Genomic DNA, 24,879 nt, shown 5'->3' with positions numbered 1-24,879 from the left:
AGAACAACAATACCCATGTCTGATTTCCAAAGAAACAATGAAGTGTCATACTTGCTCTGCTTGAATGAAAATTGTAATAAAGTGGTGCGGAATTTATCAAACTAGGCCCTTGGAGCTTGTTTGAGACCATAAAAAGAACGATGAAGCTTCCACACATGTGAAGTCGAAGAGGGAAACAAGCCCGGGGGTGGCTTCATATAAATACACTCTTTAAGATCCCCGTGAAGAAAAGCATTCTTGACATCCATCTGATGCAGCCACTCACCGGAAGCAGCAATAGCCAAAATCGTACAAACAGTAGTCATCTTAGCCACAGGAGCAAAGATCTCTTCATAATTGACACCATATTCCTGATTATTCCCAAGTGCAACAAGGCGAGCTTTGTAACAATCCAGACTTCCATTAGATCGGACCTTGACTGAGTAAACCCGTTTACAACCCAGAGGAACAATGGTGGGAGGACAAGGCTCAATGTCCCAGGTGTGATTGGCTTTTAGAGCGACAATTTCTTCCTGCATAGCTTGTCGCCAACAATCATGCTTCGCAACGTGTGAGTAGGAAGTGGGAATATCTAAATAGGACAATGCAGCAATAAGAGCTGAAATAGAGTTACCAAAACTTGAAGAGGGAAACCCATAGCAGCCCAAGGGTACAGACACTCGAGAAGACCAACATACCAAAGGCTATGAAGGTGCTACAACTGACTGAATCTGGAGCATGGTAGAATCAGATATCGAATGAGCTACCGGAAGAGACTATGGGCGGGGGCGCCATGTATACACAATAACTGGTTTAAAACATGAACTGACCGGATGAGGATCCAAGAACTACTCCTTAAAGGAGGGGAGATTCACAGTAGGAGAAGAGGGTACAGAGGACACAAGAAAGAAATGTTCATTTTCAAAGAAAATAACATTCCTAGAAATGCGTGTACGATGTAATGTAGGATCATAGCAAACAAATCCCTTTTGACACACGTTGTATCCCAAGAATGCACATCGAACAGATTGAGCAGATTATTTATATCGCTCATGAGGAGGTAAATGAACAAAACATACACAACCAAAAGGTACAGAGGTTATCATAATTAGGTTGCTTAGCAAATAAACGGAAATAGGGAGACTCCATTAGTAGGACTTGAGAAGGTAAACGATTAATCAAGTAGCAGCAGTTTTCAGAGCCTCGACATAAAATAAGGATGGAACAAAGGATTCCAGCAAGAGAGTACGGACCACATCTAGGAGATGACGATTTTTCCGTTTGACTACTCCATTCTGTTGGGGAGTAGTAGACATGAACATTGATGAATAATGCCTTTATAAGCCAAAAATGCCTGAAACTCAGCAGACACATATTCACCACCAGAATCTGTGTGTTATGTCTTAATAGAAGCAGAAAATTGATTGTCAGCATACGCTAAAAACTTAGTGAAAGTACAAAAAACCCCAAATTTAGAGTGAAGAAAGTAGACCCAAGTAAATCTGCTAAGATCATCAATGAAAGTCACATAGTATTTAAATTTTTCATGTGAACTAACCAGGGAAGGTCCCCAAACATCATTATGGATAAGCTCAAAACACTGAGAAGCTTTTCTAGCATGCAAAGGGAAAGGAAGAGTTTTTCTTTTATCAAGTTTGCAAGAGGCACACTCAAGAGATAAAGAAGAGCGTTCTTTATTACCAAGTAAACCAGAGTTCAATACATGAGATAAGATCCGAGTATTGGGATGACCTAAACGATGATGCCACGCCATACAAAGATCTGAAACATTATTACAAGAAAAAGACTTAATAGAAGAAACTAGAGAATGTGTTGGAACAGACAAAAGTAGTGGAAACAAGCACCCCACTTTAGGTCCCTTCGCGATCAGCTCCCCTGTTACCTGGTCCTGCACAACACAACCATTACCAGAAAAATTAACAGCACAATTATTATCAACTAATTGACCAACAGAAATAAGATTTGTAGAAAGCTGAGGAGCAAGAAACACATTAGTGAACTTAGAAGAGGCATCTCTGACAACAACTATTGGCAAAGAACTGCCATTGGCAATCTGAATAATAGATTCACTAGCGTAGGGCCAAGCATGACACAAGGTAGTGGGATTATTTGTCATTTGATTCGAGGCACTCAAGTCCACATACCAGAGATTAGTAGAATTGTTACCTTGGAGCCCCCATTGCTGATACTGCCTAAATTAGCATCTGTTGCACCATTTTGGGTGTGCAGAAATTTGCTAGAGGAGGTGCAAGAACAGAGAAGTCACCTGAAGAAGAGCGAGGAGCCGCAAACATCACTATGGGGGGTACACTAACAAAAGTTTGGAATGCCTAGGCGTGATGATTCTGTGGGCGGATACGACATTCTTTGATAATGTGATCCTTCTTCTTGGAATAAGAGCATAATTTCTTGAAACAGTTAGCAGCGATATATCCAAATTCTTTGCGGCAAAAACACTGCAAAGTGCTGAAATGCGAAGGCGGTTCTCGTCGTTGAGCACATAAGCCACAGGGATAGACCCAGAACTACTATGAGATTGTGCCTGAGTAGCTTGAGTACTAAGTCGTCGTTCTTCATGAAATAACTCACCAAAACAAACATCCAGAGAAGGAACAGGAGAGCGATTTAGCAAAGACAAGCGAATAAATTCAAACTCGGGGCAGAGTTTCATAAGAAACTAATCACAACGACTAGTCTCATGAAGACGTTGAATAATGGGAAGAGAAGCCACAGGAATATCCGCAGTAATTAGATCAAAATATTCATTCCAAAGAGTCAGAAACCCCGAATAATAGTCTTAGATGGAACGACTGTCATGTTTGAAAATCGCGATCACATGCTCTAACTGAAAACAATGGGCACCACTATCTTGATAATATACTATTTTTAAAGAAGTTCACATGGATAAAGCGGTGCGATAAGATCACAAGTTGGGGACAATATGTGGCTCAACCGAGCCAAGAAGCCAAGACATAATCCGAGCATCAAGCACAACCCATGAAGGACAAGCTGCGGACTCCTTGGATTATCAAGATTGGGTGCACAATCCGTGCCATCAATATGACCCCAAAGATCTTTTCCCTTCAAGAAAAGTTCAAATTGAAAAGCCCACGTAGAATAATTGTTGCCCGTAAACTTGGCACACACAGGTGCAGAGTCCATGCTAAATAATGGAGAAAATCGAGAAGCCCTAAAAAACAGACTCTGCCGAAAGAAACAGACCACCAGAAAATCTAGAAGCCCAAAATAAACAATGCAGGTACAAAGAAAAACCAAGAACCTCCTCCCTGCACTAAAAAATTAAATCTTGAACCAAAAACCTGCTGTGCCAAGAAGATAAGTGCCAGAAACAGCAACAGAAAGCTGTTGCCTGCTTGCCGAGAGTCACAAACAGCAAAAGAATCTTGAGAAATAAGTGGCAAACAAGAAACCAGCTGTGCCTGCTTGCCGAAAGTCACAAGCCTGCTTACCGAGAGTCACAAACAGAAACAGAAACTGGAGAAATAAGTGGCAAACCAGAAACCTGCTGTGCCTGCTTACTGAAAGTCACAAACAGCAACAAAAACTGTTCCCTGCTTGTCGAGAATCACAAGGACATAAACTGGAGGAATAAATGGCAACCCAGAAACCTGCTGTGCCGACAGCCACGCAGCCACAGAAGTACCGAAAGAACAGAGAAAAAATTCCAAAAGAGAAAACAAAACCCCAACAGCCACGAAACCAAGAAGACAAAAAATCGAATGGGACAAAAAACCTAGCAGTTGGCTGGCTCTGATACCATGTCAAATATTTTGTGAATGGCCGAATGAATTGGCCTTGAGTTCTGTATATTATATATAGACTTTACAAGAATGCTATAAATGGAAAGTAAATAAGGTCTAGCATGATTATAGCCCTATACAAGTAAACTATAATCTGTCAAGCCCTATACACGTAAACTAAATATATGCTAACTGTACAAAATAATGAATTGAAATATAAGGAAATAAATGTGGCCTGAAGGAAAGAAAGAAATCTTTTGCTTTGCTGTTTGTTGTTCCATTGATAGATATAATTTTAATGAAATAGACCTAACTGCTTTTATCTTCAATATGATACTGTCTATCATAAGCAAGTGAAAGGCTGAGAAGCACACAACATGCATACACACACATATTATATATATATCTGTGTGTGTGTGTGTGTGTGTGTGTGTGTGTGTGTTTGTGTGTGTATATATATTTTATATATTTATACACACACACACACACACACACACATACATATATATATTACTTTTAGCTAAAATTACTCAACATCAATACCACCCAATTCAGTTGACCCAAAGAACTATTGACCGATTGTCTTCCAGGATTTCTTATGGATTGATTACATCAAACAAACATGTCCATATCAAGTGCATAATATATATGATTAATTATTTATATTTTTAGCTAAATTTATTCAACACACAATTCAGTTGACCCAAACAAGCTATTGACCCATTGTCTTCCAGGATTGTTTATGGATCAATAACATCAAACAAACAAGTATGTCCATCTCAAGTGTAGATGGAGAAACCAATTTAATTTAAACGGCATATAAAAGGGTCTCTACCAGGCTCCATTGAATTAATAATCTATTCAACAAAATTTTAACCCATAATCACACTGATCTAAAAGCTGAAGTGAAAGATTTTACTTGCCCAAAAAAAATTAACAATAACTCAAGTACACAAAATGTTTTAGACCAGTTACAGCAGCAAATAGTCAAACTACTGTCATTCAACTCAAAATAAAAAGTCAATAATTATAAAAAGGCTTCATTACTGCATGTAGAAAATGCATTAAAGAAAAATGAGAATGCAACCACACCAAAAAAAAAAAAAAAAAAAAAGAATTCATAAAATAAAATTATACGATTCTCTCTGAGTCAAGCAATGAACATGAGAAGACAATTAGACTGAGGTTAAGAAAAGAAAGGGTAGGCACACGCATGACTGCAACAGTGAATGGGAGCAAATTTTAAGACTCATCCACACCACGTAATAAAATGTTGGGCCAAATGGATACACTAAGACGATAGATGCTTGCAAATATGCCCAATGTTCCAGCTGCAAAATGTTGAGACACTATTCCTCTCGAGTGAAGTCAAACAAAACATTTTTAAGCTGCTTTCAAATCAACCAATAAAAAACTCTTTAATAACCCTTCTACTTCCAAAGTCAACTAGGAAATCAAAGACAACTTTTAAAGTACAAATATTAGCATTCTAAAATTCGAAAATGTCAAAGGATGCTTTCAAAATCAACTTCCAACTTCTGAATATTATAAAATATAAACCTCCAATAAGCTCGGCTTCCAAGACCTACGAACACCACCATGATAGAGTACACATCCAATAACCCTTAAACAACACAAGAAAAATAGGATTATATGCACCTCTGCATGTGTGGTTTTTTTAGGCCCATATGAGCAACCCAAAAGCCCTCAATTAAATCAAGCTTCTGACAGAAAAGCACATCCTCACTCTATTGAGCCCCAAGGCTTTTGAAGAAATACAGAAGCAACTCAAAATCAACAGTGAGAAGTGAGGGGCACAAAACACAAAACACTTGATCAGTTGATCCATGTGCTCTGTCCCATAGAAGGGCAAAAACACTCCCTAAGAACAGGAACGAGCAAATTACCACCTCAGTCCCAATCCCTCTCTATACCAACATTACATACATTTTAGCCCAGCACCAAGACAAGCACCCAAGCCTAATTTTAGCTCAGGCTCAACGCATAACTGAACAAACCTGAAAGCAGTCAAGGAGGCTGATCTAGCTGCCACTCAGGTGAGGCTTCTAAAAAAAAGTGAATAGAAACTATTAAGTAGAAATAACAAAGAAAAAGGGTCATAAATTTTCAATTCAAAGCATAGAATGGCAACATCATTTTTTCAGGGAAGGAGATTATAACTAATGAATAGATACAAAGAAATAAGGCATAAGTGCGCAAGCACAAAACTTAGTGCACAAGGCTCCCAAGTGTTTACCTAAATTTAGAAGAAAATTTTAAATTTTGATCATATGATTTAATGATTAGATGATATTTCTTTCTATGAAAAAAAAAAAGATAAGATGATATTTCTCTTTTCGACCATAAAAAATGATTAAATGATATTTCTAACAAAAATGCATACCATATAGTAATTACACTCGATTTGATATTTAATTATAATTTATTTACAAATAGATCCCATCATCCTTCTAAAAAATGTTTTGATGAAATCTTAAAATTAAAATTTTTAAATGAAGAAAATATATAGAGTATACAGAAAAAATTACCTAGGCAATCCTTCTCAACATGAAAAAAGTCAAGTTAGTGTTGAGCTATTATGTGACAGACATAAATTTAGTACTTTTTGTTAGGTATAGGTGTGTAGAACAATATTTTGAAAAACATAAGTAGATATAACAAATAGTTATTTCACAAACAGGTGTAACAACTTATGAAATAGTTTGGAGTAAAACTGATCAACTGGATGCTTTTTTTCAAAATGTGTATTAACTGTGATTTGCAACTGAAAATGCACTTTATATCTTTGTTTTACTTAATAGTTGATTAGAGAGCTTATTCTAAGACAAATTTGACATTTTCTATATGAAGGATTCCTCAGTAGCATGTGATTTTATTCTTAATATTTATGTCTAAGAATTCAGATGTATTATTTATCTGGATAATATTATACATTTCATAATAGTTTCAGAAGATGCAAGGAAGGCTTCCTAACATTTATGATCCTGCTGCCTTCATTTTGTCTTACACCCAAATGACCATTCATTTCGGACCTTTTGGCATAACAAACATTTTGATTATTGATGATAAATTATGACTATTAGATATTTGTTAAAATTTTAAAACTAACAACTCACTAAATTTTTACTGTGAAAAACAAATTGTTGCGCTATAGTAGAAATATGGCCCCTTTTAAATGGTATAGGAAGCAAATTGTGGCCATGCACAAAGCTTTTTAAGTTCAAATCTTAACTGATCTAAAATAATTTCTAAATGCAATTTTATGCAATTTTTAAAATCGTTTATGGAATGTTATCCTTTATTAAAAAAAATATTTTTTGTCCGCAAATTTTTTTTTCTACATGATTAATATTATTCGTACATTTATATATATATATTGTAGATGATCATACCCAAATCAAATTGTTAGATTAGCATGTTGGCATTGTACTGCTACTAATGTGAAAGCACTTCAACTCCAATGTTACCCCATATAGGCCCAAAAAAACAAACTAGAAATTCTGGCGTACAAAGACTCGTTATATTAATTGGGCAATGAATTGGCACAATTATTGGGCATACATTGCCCCCAAAAAAATAATGATGGAAAATCAATATATTCTATAAATTAGACATTCAAACTGCACACTTATATTAAAATTACATATCCATCTGACCTGTCAAGTTCTTCCCTCAGTGCTGGATCCAGATCATCATCATCAATGTCACCATCATCAAACTCAAGCTTAGGTGAAAAGGCCATGCCTTCAGAATCCTGCAACTTAGAGGATTTAATGGGACTAATCACCCTGAGGTTTTCAAGCTCATCACTAGCAGAGAGGACATCCAAATCCTAAAACAGGAAAAGACAACAATATGCAAAATATCGCTTACTCTCCAAGAAAGGAGGAAGAAGGAGACAAGAACATGGCTCACACACACACACAGTTTTGTGGTCCCAACCTTCTTATGGTTTCCATTAGTACTGCTTGAAGACTCCTCCACTTGATCCTTTCTTCGTCTGTTCTTCTTTTTATTTTTATTAGCTCTAACCCCCTTTGAATCTGCAAAGCATATTTATCTTCCAAGTAAATTCACAATAAAAATGCAACGAACTAACATGTTAGGACTTCTTCCAATACTAGCTTGGAAAAGTTTAAAAAGAAAAAAAATAATAATCACTTAATGAGCCACAAAATACTAATTAAATTGTCAATCAAAATCACATATTTGAAAGACATGACACTGCAACCTACATAGGTTTATATCCATTAAAGGTTTGCAACCATTTAACAATCACATATTCCAATAACTCAAGCAATTTATTTAGCCTCAGCAGAAGTTATGCAAACTTCACACATTGTAATACAACATCAACACAGGTACTGCCACTAATGTTGTTATTTATACATTGAATAACAAAGGACCTAGATTTTGACATTATTATTTGTTTCCTAGTATTACTCAAAAAAAAATACATGACAGGAAAAAAAAAACGAAAGCAATATACTTCAATGTTTTAATAGTTAAAATCTCCTCACAATTACTCCCTAACAAATCAAGCCCTCAAGCTTTTTCTTTACCTGAAGGCAACATCGTACCTGCTTTCCACTCTCCCTCAACCATAAGGCATGTCTAAATTCAAATCATGAAGTGAGTTTGTGTTCGTAGTATAAATTAGATAAAATACACTTTAAACCTAACTCAACCTAATCATAATACAATTAACTCTTAAAACAGGTTCAAGATTTGAGTTTTCTAGGATATTAGCTCTTAAAGCAGGCAAAAGATGGAGCTTTGTACCATATGGCTGCAGAAGGCTGAGAGTACTGCAAGGATATATTATAACCCAAAAATATATATACACTTTTTCTGCCCTGGGCCTACTATATAGATTTCTAAGCAGGTAAAGATTGTGTTGGCCAGGATATGGTCGTCCAAGGCTGAAGCTGTTAGCTACAGAAGTCTATTAGTGCAAAAAATATATAGATCTACCATTTTCTCCCCAGGCTAACAGGAAATGCTTTGACTCTATAGTCAAGAGACCATAATCAAGTGCTGCTAGCACGCCACAAATTATAAACGCATTCTAAAAAATGAAATTCAGATCTGTGTACAATTCAAACTCAAAGCAACCCAAAGAATGGTCCCAAAGCCAAGCCAAATGTTTTTTTTACAAATTTCCATTGCACACCCAGGATTTAAGATTTGCTATAGTTGGTCTTTGTTCTATTTTAAGGAAGGTTCCAAATCTGCCCAACATGTACACTTGTTCCTTATCCCATGGTAAAGAATGGGAAAGAATATGATATCCTTATCCCACATCTGGTCTCATTATAAAGGTTGGACGTAGCTTGTCTTGGATAATTTGTATTGCAAATGAGAAATATGACATGCAATAGAGTTCATTACATTTTTATTTTAAGCGACTAAAAGTAAATCAAAATGTACAACATATTTGTGTGCTTGCCCATGTTTGTGTGTGTGTTTTTTTTTAGTTGAGAAGCATTTGATCTCAATGATTAATTGATTATTATTGTGTTGTATGTAAAAATGTATATTACCAAATTAATATTATTTGGTAACTAGTAGATAATAATGACAACAATATTAAATAATTTAATATTAGTTTAGTTAATTTAATAATAAAGTAATTAAAATATTTAAACCAAATTCATAAGAAAAATAGTAATCAGAAATACTTCAAAATTATAAGAACTAAATGATCATAAGGGAATAGGATTTAAAAAATTAATTTCTTTTCCTCATTGTCATCAATATCAATTGTATTATTTGTATATGAAGTATTTCTTGTGCCATTATTTGGCTTCTAGCTAAATTGCATACTGCTGCCATTTTTTACATCAGTAGTAAATTCATTTTTTTTTTTACATTGTTGTACAGTTAGCTACAAATCTTACAACACATCCTTTTAAAGACTAAATTCTATTAGATTAAGTAACTTTTAATATGACTCACAAAACTTTCTACTGATATTTATTTTTAAAAATTGATTAGTATTTTTTCCATCAAATAAAGGGGAAATAGTATCATTTTATTTATCATAATTCTAACATTTTTATATATTAATTTCCCAATTTTTTTGAATATATTCTCATGTAGAAATATAGATTTTCTTCTTTATGAGAAATAACAGTTCATGATGTCAAATGACTAAATCTGAATTAACTCCAAAAAATATTTATCTGAAATCAAATAAAGTCCATCAAATTTTTGGCTTCTTTTCTATATTTGTTTCTATTTTATTAATTCACATGCACACTCTTATCTTTTACAAAATATATAACCCAATAATGGTAAATATCAATAGTTTTTTTTTATCAGCAAAGAGAAATATTATTTATTGTAGGATGAAGGCATCAAGGGGTGCCACCCAAGTTCAACTAAAACAACAAAAAGCAACACAACCCTCACAGTAAGATGTCAAGGAAATCTAGGATTACACAAAAGTACTTCCCAACCAGACAACTTTGCCAACTAGAGGTCATAGTTATCCAACGGTCCATGACAGCCTGAATGGGCGAAAATTTACCTTGAAAGCTCTCCTGTTCCTCTTACTCCACACCACCCAAAAAAAATGGCAAGGGGGATGGAGAAAAGAGACTTTCTTCTGTCCATGTTAGAGCAGAGCCCTTTCCAAGCCCATAATTTGCTCTCCACTGTAGCTGCAGGACCCACTTTATGCTTGACCATGGAGATGGCCAAGTTCCAATTTTTTCTGGTCCAAGTACAGTGTAAAAGGATGTGCTCAACAGCTTCAGCCTACACCAGGCATAAAAAGCACGCACTAACAAGAGGTAAGCCCTTCTTCTAGAGGTTGTTAATTGAAAGGATCCTCCCAAGAGTTACCTCCCACATGAAAAAGCAACCTTTGTGGGGGCTGCAGTTTTCTAAATGAGTTGCAAAGGGATATTGCTGAACTCTGCCGGGGAGATAAGGTTTGTATAATATGATCTGATTGCTCAAAACCCATTTGGGCTCATTGGAGGTGGCCAGGCACTAGATTTTGCACAGAATGCTGTAGAAATCTGTTAAAATATCAAAGTACCAAAAAGCATTCCTAATCAAGAGAATATTCTAGAAAGTCCTCTGATTAGGGAACGTCAGATGCTGGGAGCTAACCTAAAGTTAGAAGGGTAAATGCTAAATAGTGCTGAGCTGGGACTCACAACACCAAATATCATGCCAAAAGAACACATCCTCCCCATTCCTCAATTAAAGATAAACAAGAGAAGAAATTCTCCCATCCTCACTTGATGAATCTCTATTGTGGGCTTTGACGCCCAACCATTATGATGGATGCCTTACTTGGTAGCAATGATTTCCCTTCAGAAATGATTCTTCTCTATCATGAATCTCCAAAGCCACTCTCGCAAAAGGGCCTTAATGAAAATGAGATATACAGCCTGAACCTCCATTTTGCATAGGTTGTTTAACCACCCCCATCTAACAAGATGATATTTAAAATCCTCACTTGTGTTCCCCAAAATGAATCTTCTTTGACTAACTTCCTATCTCTTGGCTACTGCCCTGGGGATGGAGAAAAGAGACATAAAATAAATCGTGAGATTGGACTAAGTACTTTTAAAAAGCATGAGTCTACCACCTTCTGACAGATAAATAATGTCTCATATAAATAAATTTAATAAATAAGTTGAAGAACCAAAATTGGTTATTAAGCATGCACATTCACTTTGGGGAAGTGAAGGTGTTCCTTTTCTTTCACTCAATTTTTGATTTGGATCAAGAGTCACTTTTTCTCAGAACGATTCTTAATGTCATGACATTTTTGCTTTACTTGGATGCTATATTTTTTGTTTAAAGTTGACCAATAATTTATCCTATTTACTTACTGGTGTTAAAATTTTGGTTGTGGGATGTTTTTAGTATGTTATATTTTCTTTTGTTAATTTGTGTTAGATATCCTCAAAATTTTAAAGCAGTTATTGATGTTACAGGAATGTTTTGCCTTACTTTTATAAGAGAACTACATTTGATCCACAAAATGATCTAAACCAGTCATATTTATGTATATACTATAGATAGATATAACATATGTATATCCTAGTGGACGGGAAGTATTATCATATTCATAAGATAGCATCACTTAAAACTAGTAGTGCCTACATGAAATATATTAAATACCAAGACAATGTTCAATCCAGTACTAGAAAATTATTAAAAATATATCTAGAAGTAGATAATATTAATAATATTTTGGAGGACAATAATTAACTATAAACTAATTAATCAAGAAATTTTATTTTGGATTACTTGGATTCACATCAGAAATCATCCATACCTAGCATGACTAGCAATAAAAGGTTCAACTCAAACTACCAAGCCAATAAAACATAAATATTGTGAAATAAATTAACAGTATTTAAAGTACAGAAACAAATTTTAAAATAGGGGCCAATAAAACATAAATATTGTCAAATAAATTAACAGTATTTGAAGTACAGAAACAAATTTTAAAATACGGGCATAATCATAATTAAATATTAATAAATAGGAAACACTAATCAAGATAATTATTTTGCACAAAAAAGAAATGCATTAAGACAGAAGAGCAAGAAATTACAAGCTATAGGACAATAAGAAATTCTTAAGAAATAAAAATAAATAAATAAATAAACCTAAACAAAATCTAATGAAGAAAAACCCTATTAAAACCCTTTTTCTACCTCTCCCTTACCACAATCCAAACGAACCACTTGACCTCCTCAGACAACCACAAACCCATCTTGTCCAAATGTCCAATAGTTGTTCTAAATCTTTCTTATTCATATCCACTGCTGCAGAGACAAGGGTAGCAAGAATAGCAACCCTAATCTGATCACTCACCAGTTGCTCTATACATTTCTTATAGTGGAGATGCAAACACATGGGAAATATCTCCAACACAAGCACAGGAATCTGAACATAAGAATATAGGTCACAAAATTCATCCAATAGTAATCATCCACCTCAAGCAAACTCTCGAAATCACTCTCATCGTCAGAAACATCACCCCAATTATTTTTTCCTTGAATCTACCTTCTTCACCACCCTTTTTTTACAAACTTTCCTTTGAATCATTAAAGCGTACTCAAAACAATAACTACCATCAATATCCGCTCTTAAACATTTTCTCAGCATCAAGTATAGACCTTAGTAGGCTACACCTTTTCTTTATCCTTATGAGCAACCAGAGACTTTTTTCCACCATCTCCAACAAAAGCATTCCCTGGTCTCAGCTCCACGTCAATATCAAACCTCAGCACCTTGCGCACAATACATTAACAAAATTCTGCCCTTCCTGATCCTTACATGCATTCCCACAATCATCGGCCACCAACAATTGATTTTTGAATAACCCTACAGCATGAAAACTCCTCCGATTCCTTTCTATTGGACCCGTTACACAGGTCATCAAGAGATCCATTTATGCAAATGCCCTTTTGTCTGCAAGGAAGAACAAGCAGATCACCCATTAGCCTCGATGCAGTGTCCCTGCCAGCAAAACACAAGCCTATCAGCTGCCATATCATTATCCTTCACGTGCCCATTCCTCCATCCCCTCACTCCCACCCAGCAATTTGCATGCAAAAAAGTTCCATTTCTGGGCCTTGCAAAGGCTCCCTTGAACATTATCCCATTACTATAACACATCTCTCTATTTTTACATGAACTGCAGGCTTGCTTACTAAAAGGCTTATGGAGTTATGGGTCTCATTCACACTATTGGGCCTTATTGTTAAACAAGCTGAGCTGGCTTACCAGCACTATTAAATTTCTTTTACAACCCAAGATCTGGCCCTAATCCACCACAATAGTTAAGCATTCCAGCCCACTCCACCCTATCGTCATCCCATGGCCTTCGCCACAGACACTCCACCACTGGAGCAAATCATGTAATCCTCATACACAGATTGTTGCACACTGGCATTGGACTACCAATCTGCTCCACCTGCATCTCAACACAACTCCACAACATCTCACAAGAAATTTTTTTTATCTGCTGTTGCAATCTCACTCAACAAAGGGTCTTTGTTGTTTTTTTTTTAAAAAAAAAAAACCACTTCAATGTTCTTGCTGTAGTCTTGAACCAACAATGCCTGTAGCAGAAATCACCTCAGCCAATAAATGAGATTCTAGCAGAAATCTGTTCCATCACCTACTTTAGACCCATCGGGTATAACGACAAAGAAAGGTTCCTATTCCAACTCAACTCAAACTCCAAAAATATACTCATTTTGGTGGATCTAATTGCTTTCCATTAAACAACCTTCTCAACCCAACTATTTCTAAAACATCTTCCCAACCTCCCAAAAACCAAAGACAAACTGACAGAAAACCACTTCACTGCCATCAAAGAGATCCTCATGCAATGATCCCAACTAGGTTATGCTCAAAACAAACAGAATCTGAACACATTTTTATGCATTGGTTTGATTCAGTTGGTGAGTCTGAGATGGCAATATCATCATGTAAATTAAAACGCTTTCAAAATAAAATTTTCATGCAAGAAATTTAATAATAATAATAATAAAAAGATACTCAGAAAAAATTCAACAAAAATAAATAGCAAATCAACAACTGACAATTGTGTAATCCCATCCAACTGAATTCCAAACCTCAAAGCAACACTAGATAAAAAAGTATCAAAATAAAATATCCTAGGATAATAATAAGATTAGCATGGCCTTACATGTTTAGCATGTCCCACATAGTTTGTTTGACTAAAATTTAAATGAAGCTTTCATATAATATGTCAGGTAAGGCTGCGTACTATAGACCCATTGTGGTCCACCCCTTCCCCGGACCCCGCATATGCAGGAGCTTTGTGCACCGGGCTACCCCTCTTTTATATAATATGCACATTTCCTCCAGATTCTAATCAAGGGGTATGCTACATCTTTTTCTGCTTCTTGAATAAGGTTTCTCTACTTAACAGATAATAAAATGATTCTTACATCTTAACTTGAATTCAGGCTATTGACCAGCTGCAAACCAAAAACAACTTCCACCAAGGAAGAAGCAATGGTGCCAATAACAGTCAAATGAAATCCACTCCAGAAATCTGAATGTAAAATGTGCAAGTAATATTAATTAAATATTACAGTGTCATAAGTAGAACTTACTCATACAGTCCAAGACACTAACTAATTTGAGTCCAGATTTTTCGCAAATTTCAATTTTCAAAACACAAAGGGGAGGGGGAATGGACAATTATAAAAATCATCAATAAATATTCTCAACTTTAATTTTGTATTGCTTATATGCTAATTTGGGGTCCATCATCACATGCTTAAAGTCTTGGGCAAGAACCTTCTTGCTTTGGAAGAACATACAAAAGGTGCTACAAATAAAAGTCAAAATGAGGAAGTTTTCATGTTAAAATAGATCTTCCATAACCAATAGCAAGAAAGTGAAATGCAAGTTAGAAAGTACTTTGCTATTTTTTGTATATAGGTAAAGAGATAAATGCATTAAATAACACCAAGGAGGTGTCAAATCCAATACAAAAGGAAATCAAAGATTACAGAAGTGTTACCTCAAAAAAATTCAAGTCATAAGTGAGAAGAAGTGTGCATGAAGGAATTTTTGAATCTCTGTACAGGCAGTCCCTTCCTTCAAAGCCCTCCTATTTCTTTCCCTTCAAATGCCACAAAACACACAAAAGGGGGCAATATTCCACACCTCTTTTGAAGAACCATCCCAGCCTCTATCTTTCCAGCAATGGAAGAGAATGGACACTATTTATCATCACCCAAAACATATGAAACCACAGCTAGATAATGATCCAAAACTCCCTGGCTATAGAGACAGTGCAGCGGCAGGCAAATAGTGATTTCACGATTTTTGTAACATGTGAAACACCAGTTAGTACCCGTAATGCCTTTTCTTGTAAGTTTGTTCCCCATGAGGATTGCTTCCCAAGAAGTTCCACTGGTGAAAACGGCAACTTTTCTGGGAAACTATGAGCATCCAAATGATCTTGCAAGGGTTAGACACCATAGATTCTGCTAAGAAGATTGTAAAAGTTTTAAACAGTGAAACTAACATTTTTTCCACCCAGCCATTTGCTAGAAATTTACATGCTCTGATGCTTTACAGCCTGCCCAATAAGTTCCCCGCTTCTTCCAACGCCCAATCCTGGAAATCCTTTGTGAAAACAGGCTCTACAACCCACCATCTTCCTCAGAAGAAGGAACATCAGCCGCTTTTTCCTCTCTGTTCCTTGTCAAGTTAAACACAGCAGGGTATGCATCTTTCAGAGCTACATGCCCCACACCAAACATCAAACAATTATCATGTAGCCAATAAACATAGAAAACATTTCCTCTCCAGCCACGACACTCTTCCAAGGTCCCCATCCCATGACAGGTTCATACCACATTTGCAACCAGCCCCATCTGCCATTCCAAAATTCTAACAATTCTTCCAAAGCCCATTCTCTTCCACAGCAATTTACCCAATAAAGCCTGCTTGAACATTTACAAATTACTTAACCCCAACCCCCCCCCCCCCCCCAAAAAAAAAAACACTTTGAAAGGAGAACAGACAGTTGGCCAGTTACCAAGTGATACTTTCTCTCCCTGTCAGAAACGTCCCAACGAAAATCCCTTTAGAGCTTCTACAGTCTTCTAGCCACCCAGGGGAATTAACATGAAATAGGTTGGAAGACTTGAATGCATGCTCTCAATTCAAAGTAGAACATGCAATATTGTCATATTATCAAAAGTGATGTCATGGCAGCTTTCCATCAGACAGGAAGCTTCAAGAAGAATCTGAATGCAAGTATGCAACTTTCATTGTGCTTAATCCAAAAAAGTAGCACAGTGGACAAGATCTATTAGTTTGGTAGGAGTGTACAAACTCAATTTAAAGGTTCTTGCCTTCACATTAAAAAAGGAGATAAGGGAGGTGGTTTCAGAATCCCAAAATGCCTTCGTATTAAGGAGACAAATTTTGAATGTGGTTCTTGTGGCTAACACGTGCCAATGCAAGAATTAGAAATTGGCTTGATTTGCAAAAAGGATCTAGAGAAGGCTTACGAACAAGTTTGCTAGGATTTCCTTTTATATCTTTTGGGCTGCATGGGGATCTGCTCTAGATGGAAGGAAAGGTTAAATTCTCCATTTCTTCAGTCTGTTTTTCCATTCTCATTAATGAAAATCTGAGCACTTTCTTCCAAAGCTCAAGAGCTCAAGAAAGGGATCCAATTTTCCCATGCCTAATTTAGGAGGTTTTGTCTCTTTATTAAGGAAAATCGCTGAAGGGACATTCCAAAAGGGCTCAGAGTGGGCCTGCATGAAAGCACAAACAAGAATGTGCTTCACATGCTTTTGCCCAGATGGCACCAATATGTTCTGCAGGACAGAAGGTGCAGCTTCACCATTTAAGATATGCTTTATCATTGTTTGATGCTATCTCCAGCCTTAGGGTGAACGTTAGAAAAAAGACATTATCCAGGCAGAGGTGAGAAATTTGGGGGAGCTTGTAGTTGATCTTGGGCGCAAGATCGGCAACGTTCTATGCATTTATTTGAGGCCACCTCTTGTTTTTCTTTCAAATCCAAATAACTGTGGGTAGTGTGGTGGAAATATGGCAAAGAAGACTTTGTGTGGAGAAGACAATATTTGTGTAAGGCTGGGAGAAACCATATTTAAGGGCAAAAGACACTGACCTCTCTTAAGGTTTGTCAAAAAACATCCCTTGATATTTTAAAATGACATGAACACCAATGCCGTGCTATCCCTTCTGGTAATTGACTGCTATCAATAAAAATGATGGTCAACCAACATGTTAAAATACTAATACTTTTGGACCATTTTTCTATTTATTTGCAACTGACAACAATTGGAGGGCAGAACACAGTAACATGGGTTATTTTTCTTCACCACTGGTTCATCAATTAATTAGCCAACGTGAAATTGAAATAATTGAATTGGCTAACAAGTTAGAAACAAAGTGAAGAGAAAGTAAAAGGGTGAAGTCTAGCTGGCAAAATCAGTTTGCCCACCTAGTGTCCTTTGTTCGTCATGAAGGTGGGAATCCCTTCTTCAGTAGAGCATCCTATTGATATGTCGCTCATGAAACTGCTGCTGCTATCTTCTCTTTTGAGATTAAGAACTTTTTTTGTAACCAAACAAATTCATTAATAAAATAAATAATTACAAGAAAAGGAGGATAAGATATCCTTCATTAAAGGAAACAGAATTTCAGCAGTGCCTCCTTCCAAGATCAGACAGCAACAGGACCCCCAAAACCCCGAAAATGAATGTACCCAAAAATAAGCGGATAAAAAAAACATCTCCCAAAGCAAAACCGGATAAGTTTTCTGATTTTTCAAAATCCGTGCATTTCCTTTCAAGCCAAAGAACCCACAAAATACAAAATACTGCACAATTCCGAAAAATCCTCCCTCTTTTACTCTTCCCAAAGCCCCAAAAAAATCACCATCAAAGAGTCATATACATTCTGCAAAGCCACCCAATTCTCCTCATAACAAGCAAACAGTTATAAAGAGCAAGTATGAAATTCACCAGAATTGTTGGGATACTAAAGGGAGTGGCATTGTCACCTATGCTAGCTCCTATAAGATGTTTCCCAGGTAGTTTGTCTTTTCTTTCCTCCTACTCGCCTTAATTAGTATGGAGATAAAATTCAATCCTAGGAGGATATTCAGTAGGTGAGAAGTTGTTGTAGCTATTGGTGCCCTGTTTGTTTAGACTTTCTCAATTTCAGCTTTCTAGGGTGCTCTTGGATTTCCATTTCTTTAGGAGTCTTAATTAAAGAGAGATTGATTTAGTAGGGTGCTGATCCTTTCTTTCTTACTTTGAGAAGGGATGCAAGGCTTCGATGAGGGATTCTTAGGGGTCTTTCCCTTCAAAGTCTTCGCTTATTCATCTTACAAAATCTTCAAACCCCAGCCCTTTCCATTTGAATAAAGCTGTTTGTAAAGCAAAAGTTCCTTTCAAAATCCGAGTTTTCATCTGGACTCTTGTTCTCAATGGGACAAATGCAAATGACTGCTGCAGATAAGGAGATCTCATAAAGCTTTAAGTCCACGTATTTGTATGCTATGCATGAGGCAAACAAGACTAATGATCATCTTCTCCTTCATTGCCAGACGATTAAGGAAAACTTGGTGATCACCTCAAAATTAAGAGCATTAATTAGAAGAAGAACAAGAAGAAGAAGGGGAAGAAGCAACACTTAAAAGTGCTTAAGACACCTCAAATGGAGCTTGCACACAAGGTTGTTAGAATTGGGATTCTAGGTGGGATCATTGGAGGGGTCTGCAGAATTGAATCGTAGAATCAGATCGAGAATTGTAAGATTCTACTTTCAATGTAAAATAAATATTAAAAAATTATATATGTGGAACTTTATGACACGTAAGACTAAAAACTTGGTAGTAACTAAGTATAATAAGTTAAAAATACAATAAAAATTTCAAACAATAAAATGAAGAAAAAGAAGACGAGTAAGAAAAGGAGGAGGAGGAGAAAAACAGTGCTCACTATTGAGTCTTTTCAAGAAGCAAAAAATCTGTTTCAAAGCATACCTCTACAGCTCTACTGGGCCTGCTGGCTTGGCTCTTTTTCATGGCTACTGTTGATCAAACAAGAACTCTGTGTTGAGGACTGACATGTTCTTGCCGAACACCAAAGAAGGAAGAGGGCTGAGGACTGAGGGCTGAGTTTTTGTCGAACCCCAGGAACTCTGGTTGTTGAACACCAAAGAACTGTAGATCAAACAGCAAGACTGCTAGGTGCTGCTCATCAAACACTAGTCCCCAGATGGAGGGCTCTCTGGTTGTTGAACAGGAGAGATTCAGGTGCTGGGTTGCTGAATTTCAATGAGTAGAGGACGGAGGTGTCGAACTCCAGGGAATTCAGGTGCAGATTCTGCTGAATCTGTTCATTGATAGGAAGCTGGGAGCCATTTTGCCCCAGTTCTAGAAGACTTTGGACCAAACATAAACCATTTGAGGCCTTTGGGAGAATAAAAACATGTATTGCACCACATTCTTGAAGCCCAAAAAAAAAAAAAAAAAAAACCCAATCCAGGTGTACAGTTCTACTTATGATTCCGATTCTACCGATTCTTTTACGATTCTACTTGATTCCGATTTTTGGTGCGACTTCGATTGTTTGGATGAATCTGGGTCATAGAATTGTACGATCCTACAATCTAAATTGCGATTTTAATAACCATGCTCGTACATGACAATCAACACCCCGTGGCAGAGTCTACTATGAAAAGCCCTCCATCCATGCTGAACTTAATCGCCCCCTTTTTGCCAATACTAATGCAGCAATCACCTCCTTAATCGATCTCTAGGGCATATGATCCAACAAAAAGGCCCCACAGCCTGATCCCAGAGCACAGACGTCAAAACCTTTTCACTAATAGCAGTGCTGGAGCTCTTGTTAGAAAAAAGTATGTGAGGTATACAATGTTGAGGTTGTACAACTTGCATAGCAATTAAAATATTTTGAGGGATCCAGTGACGCTGAGTCAGGTGGTGATCTTCGGTGGACTAATAGGAGTTCACATAGGCTGTGAAGTGAGGGCCTCTGTTCCACTTGCAGCTGGAGAATAGAAGGGTAAGAGGCAGTTTGAAGAGAGATAGCGAGAAGGTTTGGCTCTAGTACAGTAAAAGAAAAGCATGTGAAAGAGCAGATAGATAAGAAAACAAAGAAGAATAGCCTACAGAGAGAGGATGGAGTTAATACAAAGAAGCTAGAATCATTTGAAAATTTTAGAGATGGCTAAAACTGTCCAAACAAGAATAGCTTAATGTGGTTTTCAAATTGCCACTGAGAGTAGATGTCAGCAGAATCAAGAGAGGTCCGCACCTATTTGGTAAACCTCGAAGTGGGTTCAATGTCTTTTGCCCTTTTCTATTATTTACTAAACAAATATCATTTTACATCTGAAAAGAAACAAAAGTTTTTTCTTTTAACAAAATATCCCTTCATTGTAGAACATAATTGCACAACAAAACTCTCTTAATGGGCGTACCATCCCACCTTAATAATGCTGAATGGAGCAATGCCCTCCCAAAACTAAACACTGCTCAAAATTGCATATTATTATGCTTGAGTTCAGCTGATAATTGCTTTTAGGAAACATTAACATGATGAAAGGGCCAAAAATTCTTTGCAAATCAGCCTTAGAAGACCTTGTCCAACATCTAATTTACACTATTCTAATATTGAATTCCATCTTTTAGCATGTGATATATCCTCACACCAAAAATGCATCAAGTTCAAGTTATTTTAGAGTTCATTGAGCACTATAAAGGTGGTTTGTAAGGGTTCTTTGGTCATTCCTCTCCTGGGAAGTGCTAGACTTTTGTCAAAGAAAGTAACCAGAAACATTTAACTACTGAACTAGAGTCTCCAACATAATTCAAATTTTGTGAAGAACTGAATAATTTGCCAAAACATCAAAATCCTGTGCATAAAAAATAAATCAAGATAACAAAGATGAGAAGAAGTGAAAATGTTTTCTAGATATACCTCCATCTCCCCCATTTATAAATGACAAGAGATCATCAACTGAGCGATTGTCTACACGCTCCTCTTCAACCTCAACATTCTGAAATACGTGGAAAACTCACATGATATTAATGCAAACAACATACATCCATACATAAAAAAATGTGCGCGTGTGTGCAAAGCTTAGGTAAATGTAAAATTTTAATTTAAAACACAAGATTATCACAGCTGCAATAAGTAGTGAGGAGCCAAAGACTACAAAACCAAGTAAACATAACCACCTTCAATTTTTCCCTCTCTTTTAATTCTTTTCTCTTTCTTGCATACAATCGGTTCAAAAGGCGGATGCGTGGATCATCAGTAAAATTTTTCAAAGGCTCCAACTTCTCCTCCTGAAATAAACCAACTCTACATAAAAAATCAGAGTAGCAAATTAAATGTCAAAAAAAAAATTGACATATATGCTATAAACAAATCAACTCTACAATGAGATATTGTAGCAGATTAAATATCAAAAAAATAAAAAAAACAGAGTTATGAAGACCTCAGTTAGGTCATCAGGTAAATGGAAGGTCTCGCGTATTTCCTCAGGACTTTTCCCTTCAATAATTCGAGCAAGTGCACGGCTGGTAAGATCAACCAGAGGCTTCAATTGGAGGCTGTTAGCAGCAGATGTCAACTCAAATAACCTTTTTGTATCCATCCGAACAAACTTCTCATCAAAAGACTTACGCTCCTAGACAGAAAGCACGAAAAAATTGTAAGACTTCAACTATACACGTTTAATAAAGTATGCATTATACAGTCTCATTCATTCTCCTAAATTTAATAATAATATTATTATTAAGTATAATAGTAGCAGCAGTAGCAGTAGATAAGGATGATGCAATGACAATGAAACAACAAATAAATGGATTTTTATAATTAAAGCAGTAAACATAATAAAAAATAATAATTAACATTCCGATTAGCTCCGTGGCTGATTGTCAAATGCAATGTATATTTTCTCTAATTTATGCAACTATCAGTATCTCAATTGGAATCCATAAAAGGAATCTTATCTGATAAAACAAAGACACACTAGACAAATTAAGCAAACCAGACCTTATTCGAGCGACCGGGTACTTGATGAAATCGACAGTAGTCAAGTATTAAACCCAAGATGGCAGCATTGACTCGTTGCGGAAGAGATATCGCATAATTTTTGGACGATCCCATGCCTGTTTGAAGTATTTCCCGGCATATCATGGGGCAAAACATGGCAACTTCTTCTTCTACTTGTTGAATTGAACCATCGGCAGTTTGGAGCCAGATGTAAGACTTCATCTTGATACACAAAATAGTAAACAGAAAAAAAGCACAGGTCATAACAAAAAAGGCTTAAAGAGTAAACAATCATAACACTTGTGGGAACTGAAGCAACTAAAGTTCCTAGCCTGATAAATAGTATCATAGTATCTTTTACTGAACGTCAACCCAAGTTGGGTCTCGGTATACACCATTTATATGTTCAATCTATATAAAACAGGTACAAGCACATTGAGAAACTACATGACAACTGAAGTGAACTCTGATAGAAAAAAGAAAATATATATATATATATATATATATATATATATCCAAGAGATAATATAACCAGCCACCTTATGAGAGCAAGGCTATCACATGCTTGAGCTACTTTTAACAACTAGAGAGCCATCAAGACCTTGCCACACTTTTTGGATAACATATGCCCCATAAAGATTGTGCAGGTCCAAAACAGCTATGTAAAACATTAAAACAAGGAAATAACAGTTTACATCTGCCTAGTTCAACTGAAAACTGAAGTTAAGCAAAACAAAAAATTTTAAATAAATAAATAAATATGTCATAAATCAACCGTGAATCATACCTCAGGTTTAACTACTGCCATAGTACCTTCTGACATTTGACAGTGAGACAATGCAAAACTTTATTAGAATCTTCAAAATATTCCAGTCCTCCACCTCTTATTTTCAAAAACTTGTAAGTAAAAATGGAAATGTAAGCTCCTCCTTCAAAATGGCCAAGTTCAATATGTCACTATAGAGCATAGACTGTTCTTCAATGCCTCCCAAAACCAAACACCTCTAAATCCCAATAACATCGGTATTAGCATCTCAATTTGGGAAAGCTTCCCTGGACCTTATCAATTCGCTTGGATGTGAATACCTGCCAAATATAACAGATATATCTCTAAAAAAAAAAAAAAAATTGAAGAGAAAAAATAGAAGGAAGAACTTTACTGAATTAAAGTACGCACAAAACCAGAAAAACACATACAACATGCTAAAGAATCAAGCACAAAACAGGAAGAGGCACAAAGAAACCACCATTTAAAACAACAGCAGTGGTCATTTAAGCAAAGCAGATGCTAAATAGCAAGGAGCTTGCTTGATTTTACATCTGCTAAGCTTAAAACAATTTTACCTAAAAAAATCCTACAAAATCTAAATTTCCTGAAAGAAACTTCTACAACAGTCACCCTTTGCCAATATCCCAATTTCTCAATATAACCCCACAGAACTTCAACAAAATTGATGAAACACATGCAGATACTGCCTGCCAAACCAAGGAAATGTACACTCAGAATATAAATAAGAACCATCTTGAAGAGGAGAGAAGGATTCCTAGGCAGGCTCCTTAGAGAGAGAATGCTCACAGGTTATCCATTACAGAAAATTATCCAAAATTTTTATCTCTTCCTGTATGCATATCCAAAGATACCGCACAAGGAAACCTTTCAAGGTTGCCGGATAATCGGCCAACAACCCTCCAAAGTCCAAATTGAGGAATCCAAAGCCACTTCAATTTTGATGGACCCTCCGGCACATACATCTTTATCCATTGTGATTCTGTAGGTATTTTAAAAAAGAACGAAGGGCAAATTCACCCACAACCCGTTATCTAACTTGCACCCATTTTCCAATTTCAAGAAAGATGCCTTTCCCTCCTGAATCTTTAAGCTTTAAAGTAATCGTACAAACACCATGTCCATAAGAAACCAACAATTCCCTCACGTCCCAATCAAGATTCATAACCAACCCAAATTACAGTAACTTTCCTCTCGATGCTTTATTCAAATTCGCAAAAATAGATAAATGGCCAAAGAAAAAAACCTTATATTAGATTATAGTCATTCAACATTTAGGTACTCTACCTTGGGAAGAAAAGGAAGGCAAATTACGAAAGAAATGAAAATTAAAAACCTAAACATAAAGCTTTTCATCAACACTGGCAGCTGGGATCACAAAAACCGCTGTAGACTCCAGCTACGAGTGACCGTGTGCGCGCGCGCGCGCGTGCGTGAGAGAGAGAGAGAGAGGTAACTCAATTTGGAGATGGAGGAAGAGCTCAAAATTTGCTTAGATTTGGCGGTTGATGAGGAACGAACAGAGAAAATCAACAACTGAGGGAGCAGAGAGAGAGAGAGAGATGTGTTTGAAAGAATGGAGTCATAGGGGGATTACCTGTAGGGTTTATGAGGCCTGCTCTCTCTCTCTCTCTCTCTCTCTCCTATTTTGAGATTTTCTTTTTTTCTTTTTCAAAATTATAGTGACGTGTAAAATATTTTTTAT

The 24,879-nt window shown here is 36.3% G+C and overlaps 1 protein-coding gene across 12 annotated transcripts in view; it reads right to left on the bottom strand.

Annotated features, from left to right (window-relative positions):
* The window catches only part of LOC131146958 (SKP1-like protein 21), a 34,365-nt gene extending 9,541 nt beyond the window's left edge, over nucleotides 1-24,824 (bottom strand). For 2 of the 12 annotated variants that reach the window (XR_009134505.1, XM_058096831.1), the window contains exons 1-8: nucleotides 24,511-24,819; nucleotides 23,175-23,473; nucleotides 22,388-22,609; nucleotides 21,828-22,019; nucleotides 21,565-21,675; nucleotides 21,305-21,383; nucleotides 7,725-7,825; nucleotides 7,439-7,614 (exon numbers count right to left, since the gene is read on the bottom strand). Coding sequence is in view for 7 of the 12 variants with exons in the window: in XM_058096831.1 (XP_057952814.1) it covers nucleotides 7,439-7,614; nucleotides 7,725-7,825; nucleotides 21,305-21,383; nucleotides 21,565-21,675; nucleotides 21,828-22,019; nucleotides 22,388-22,609; nucleotides 23,175-23,210 (917 nt within the window). In the remaining 5 variants the exon portion in view is untranslated. Of the gene's footprint in view, nucleotides 1-1,657; nucleotides 1,889-7,438; nucleotides 7,615-7,724; nucleotides 7,826-21,304; nucleotides 21,384-21,564; nucleotides 21,676-21,827; nucleotides 22,020-22,387; nucleotides 22,610-23,174; nucleotides 23,474-24,461 lie in introns of those variants that run through there. The other 10 variants (XR_009134507.1, XM_058096834.1, XR_009134508.1 and 7 more) reach the window with 9 other exon arrangements.
* Between the last annotated feature and the right edge of the window lie 55 nt (nucleotides 24,825-24,879).

This window comes from Malania oleifera, chromosome 13, assembly GCF_029873635.1.
Source record: "Malania oleifera isolate guangnan ecotype guangnan chromosome 13, ASM2987363v1, whole genome shotgun sequence".
Taxonomy (NCBI): Eukaryota; Viridiplantae; Streptophyta; class Magnoliopsida; order Santalales; family Ximeniaceae; genus Malania; species Malania oleifera.
The sequence above is the reverse complement of the archived record's forward strand: the minus strand, read 5'-3'. Positions and strand labels throughout refer to the sequence as shown.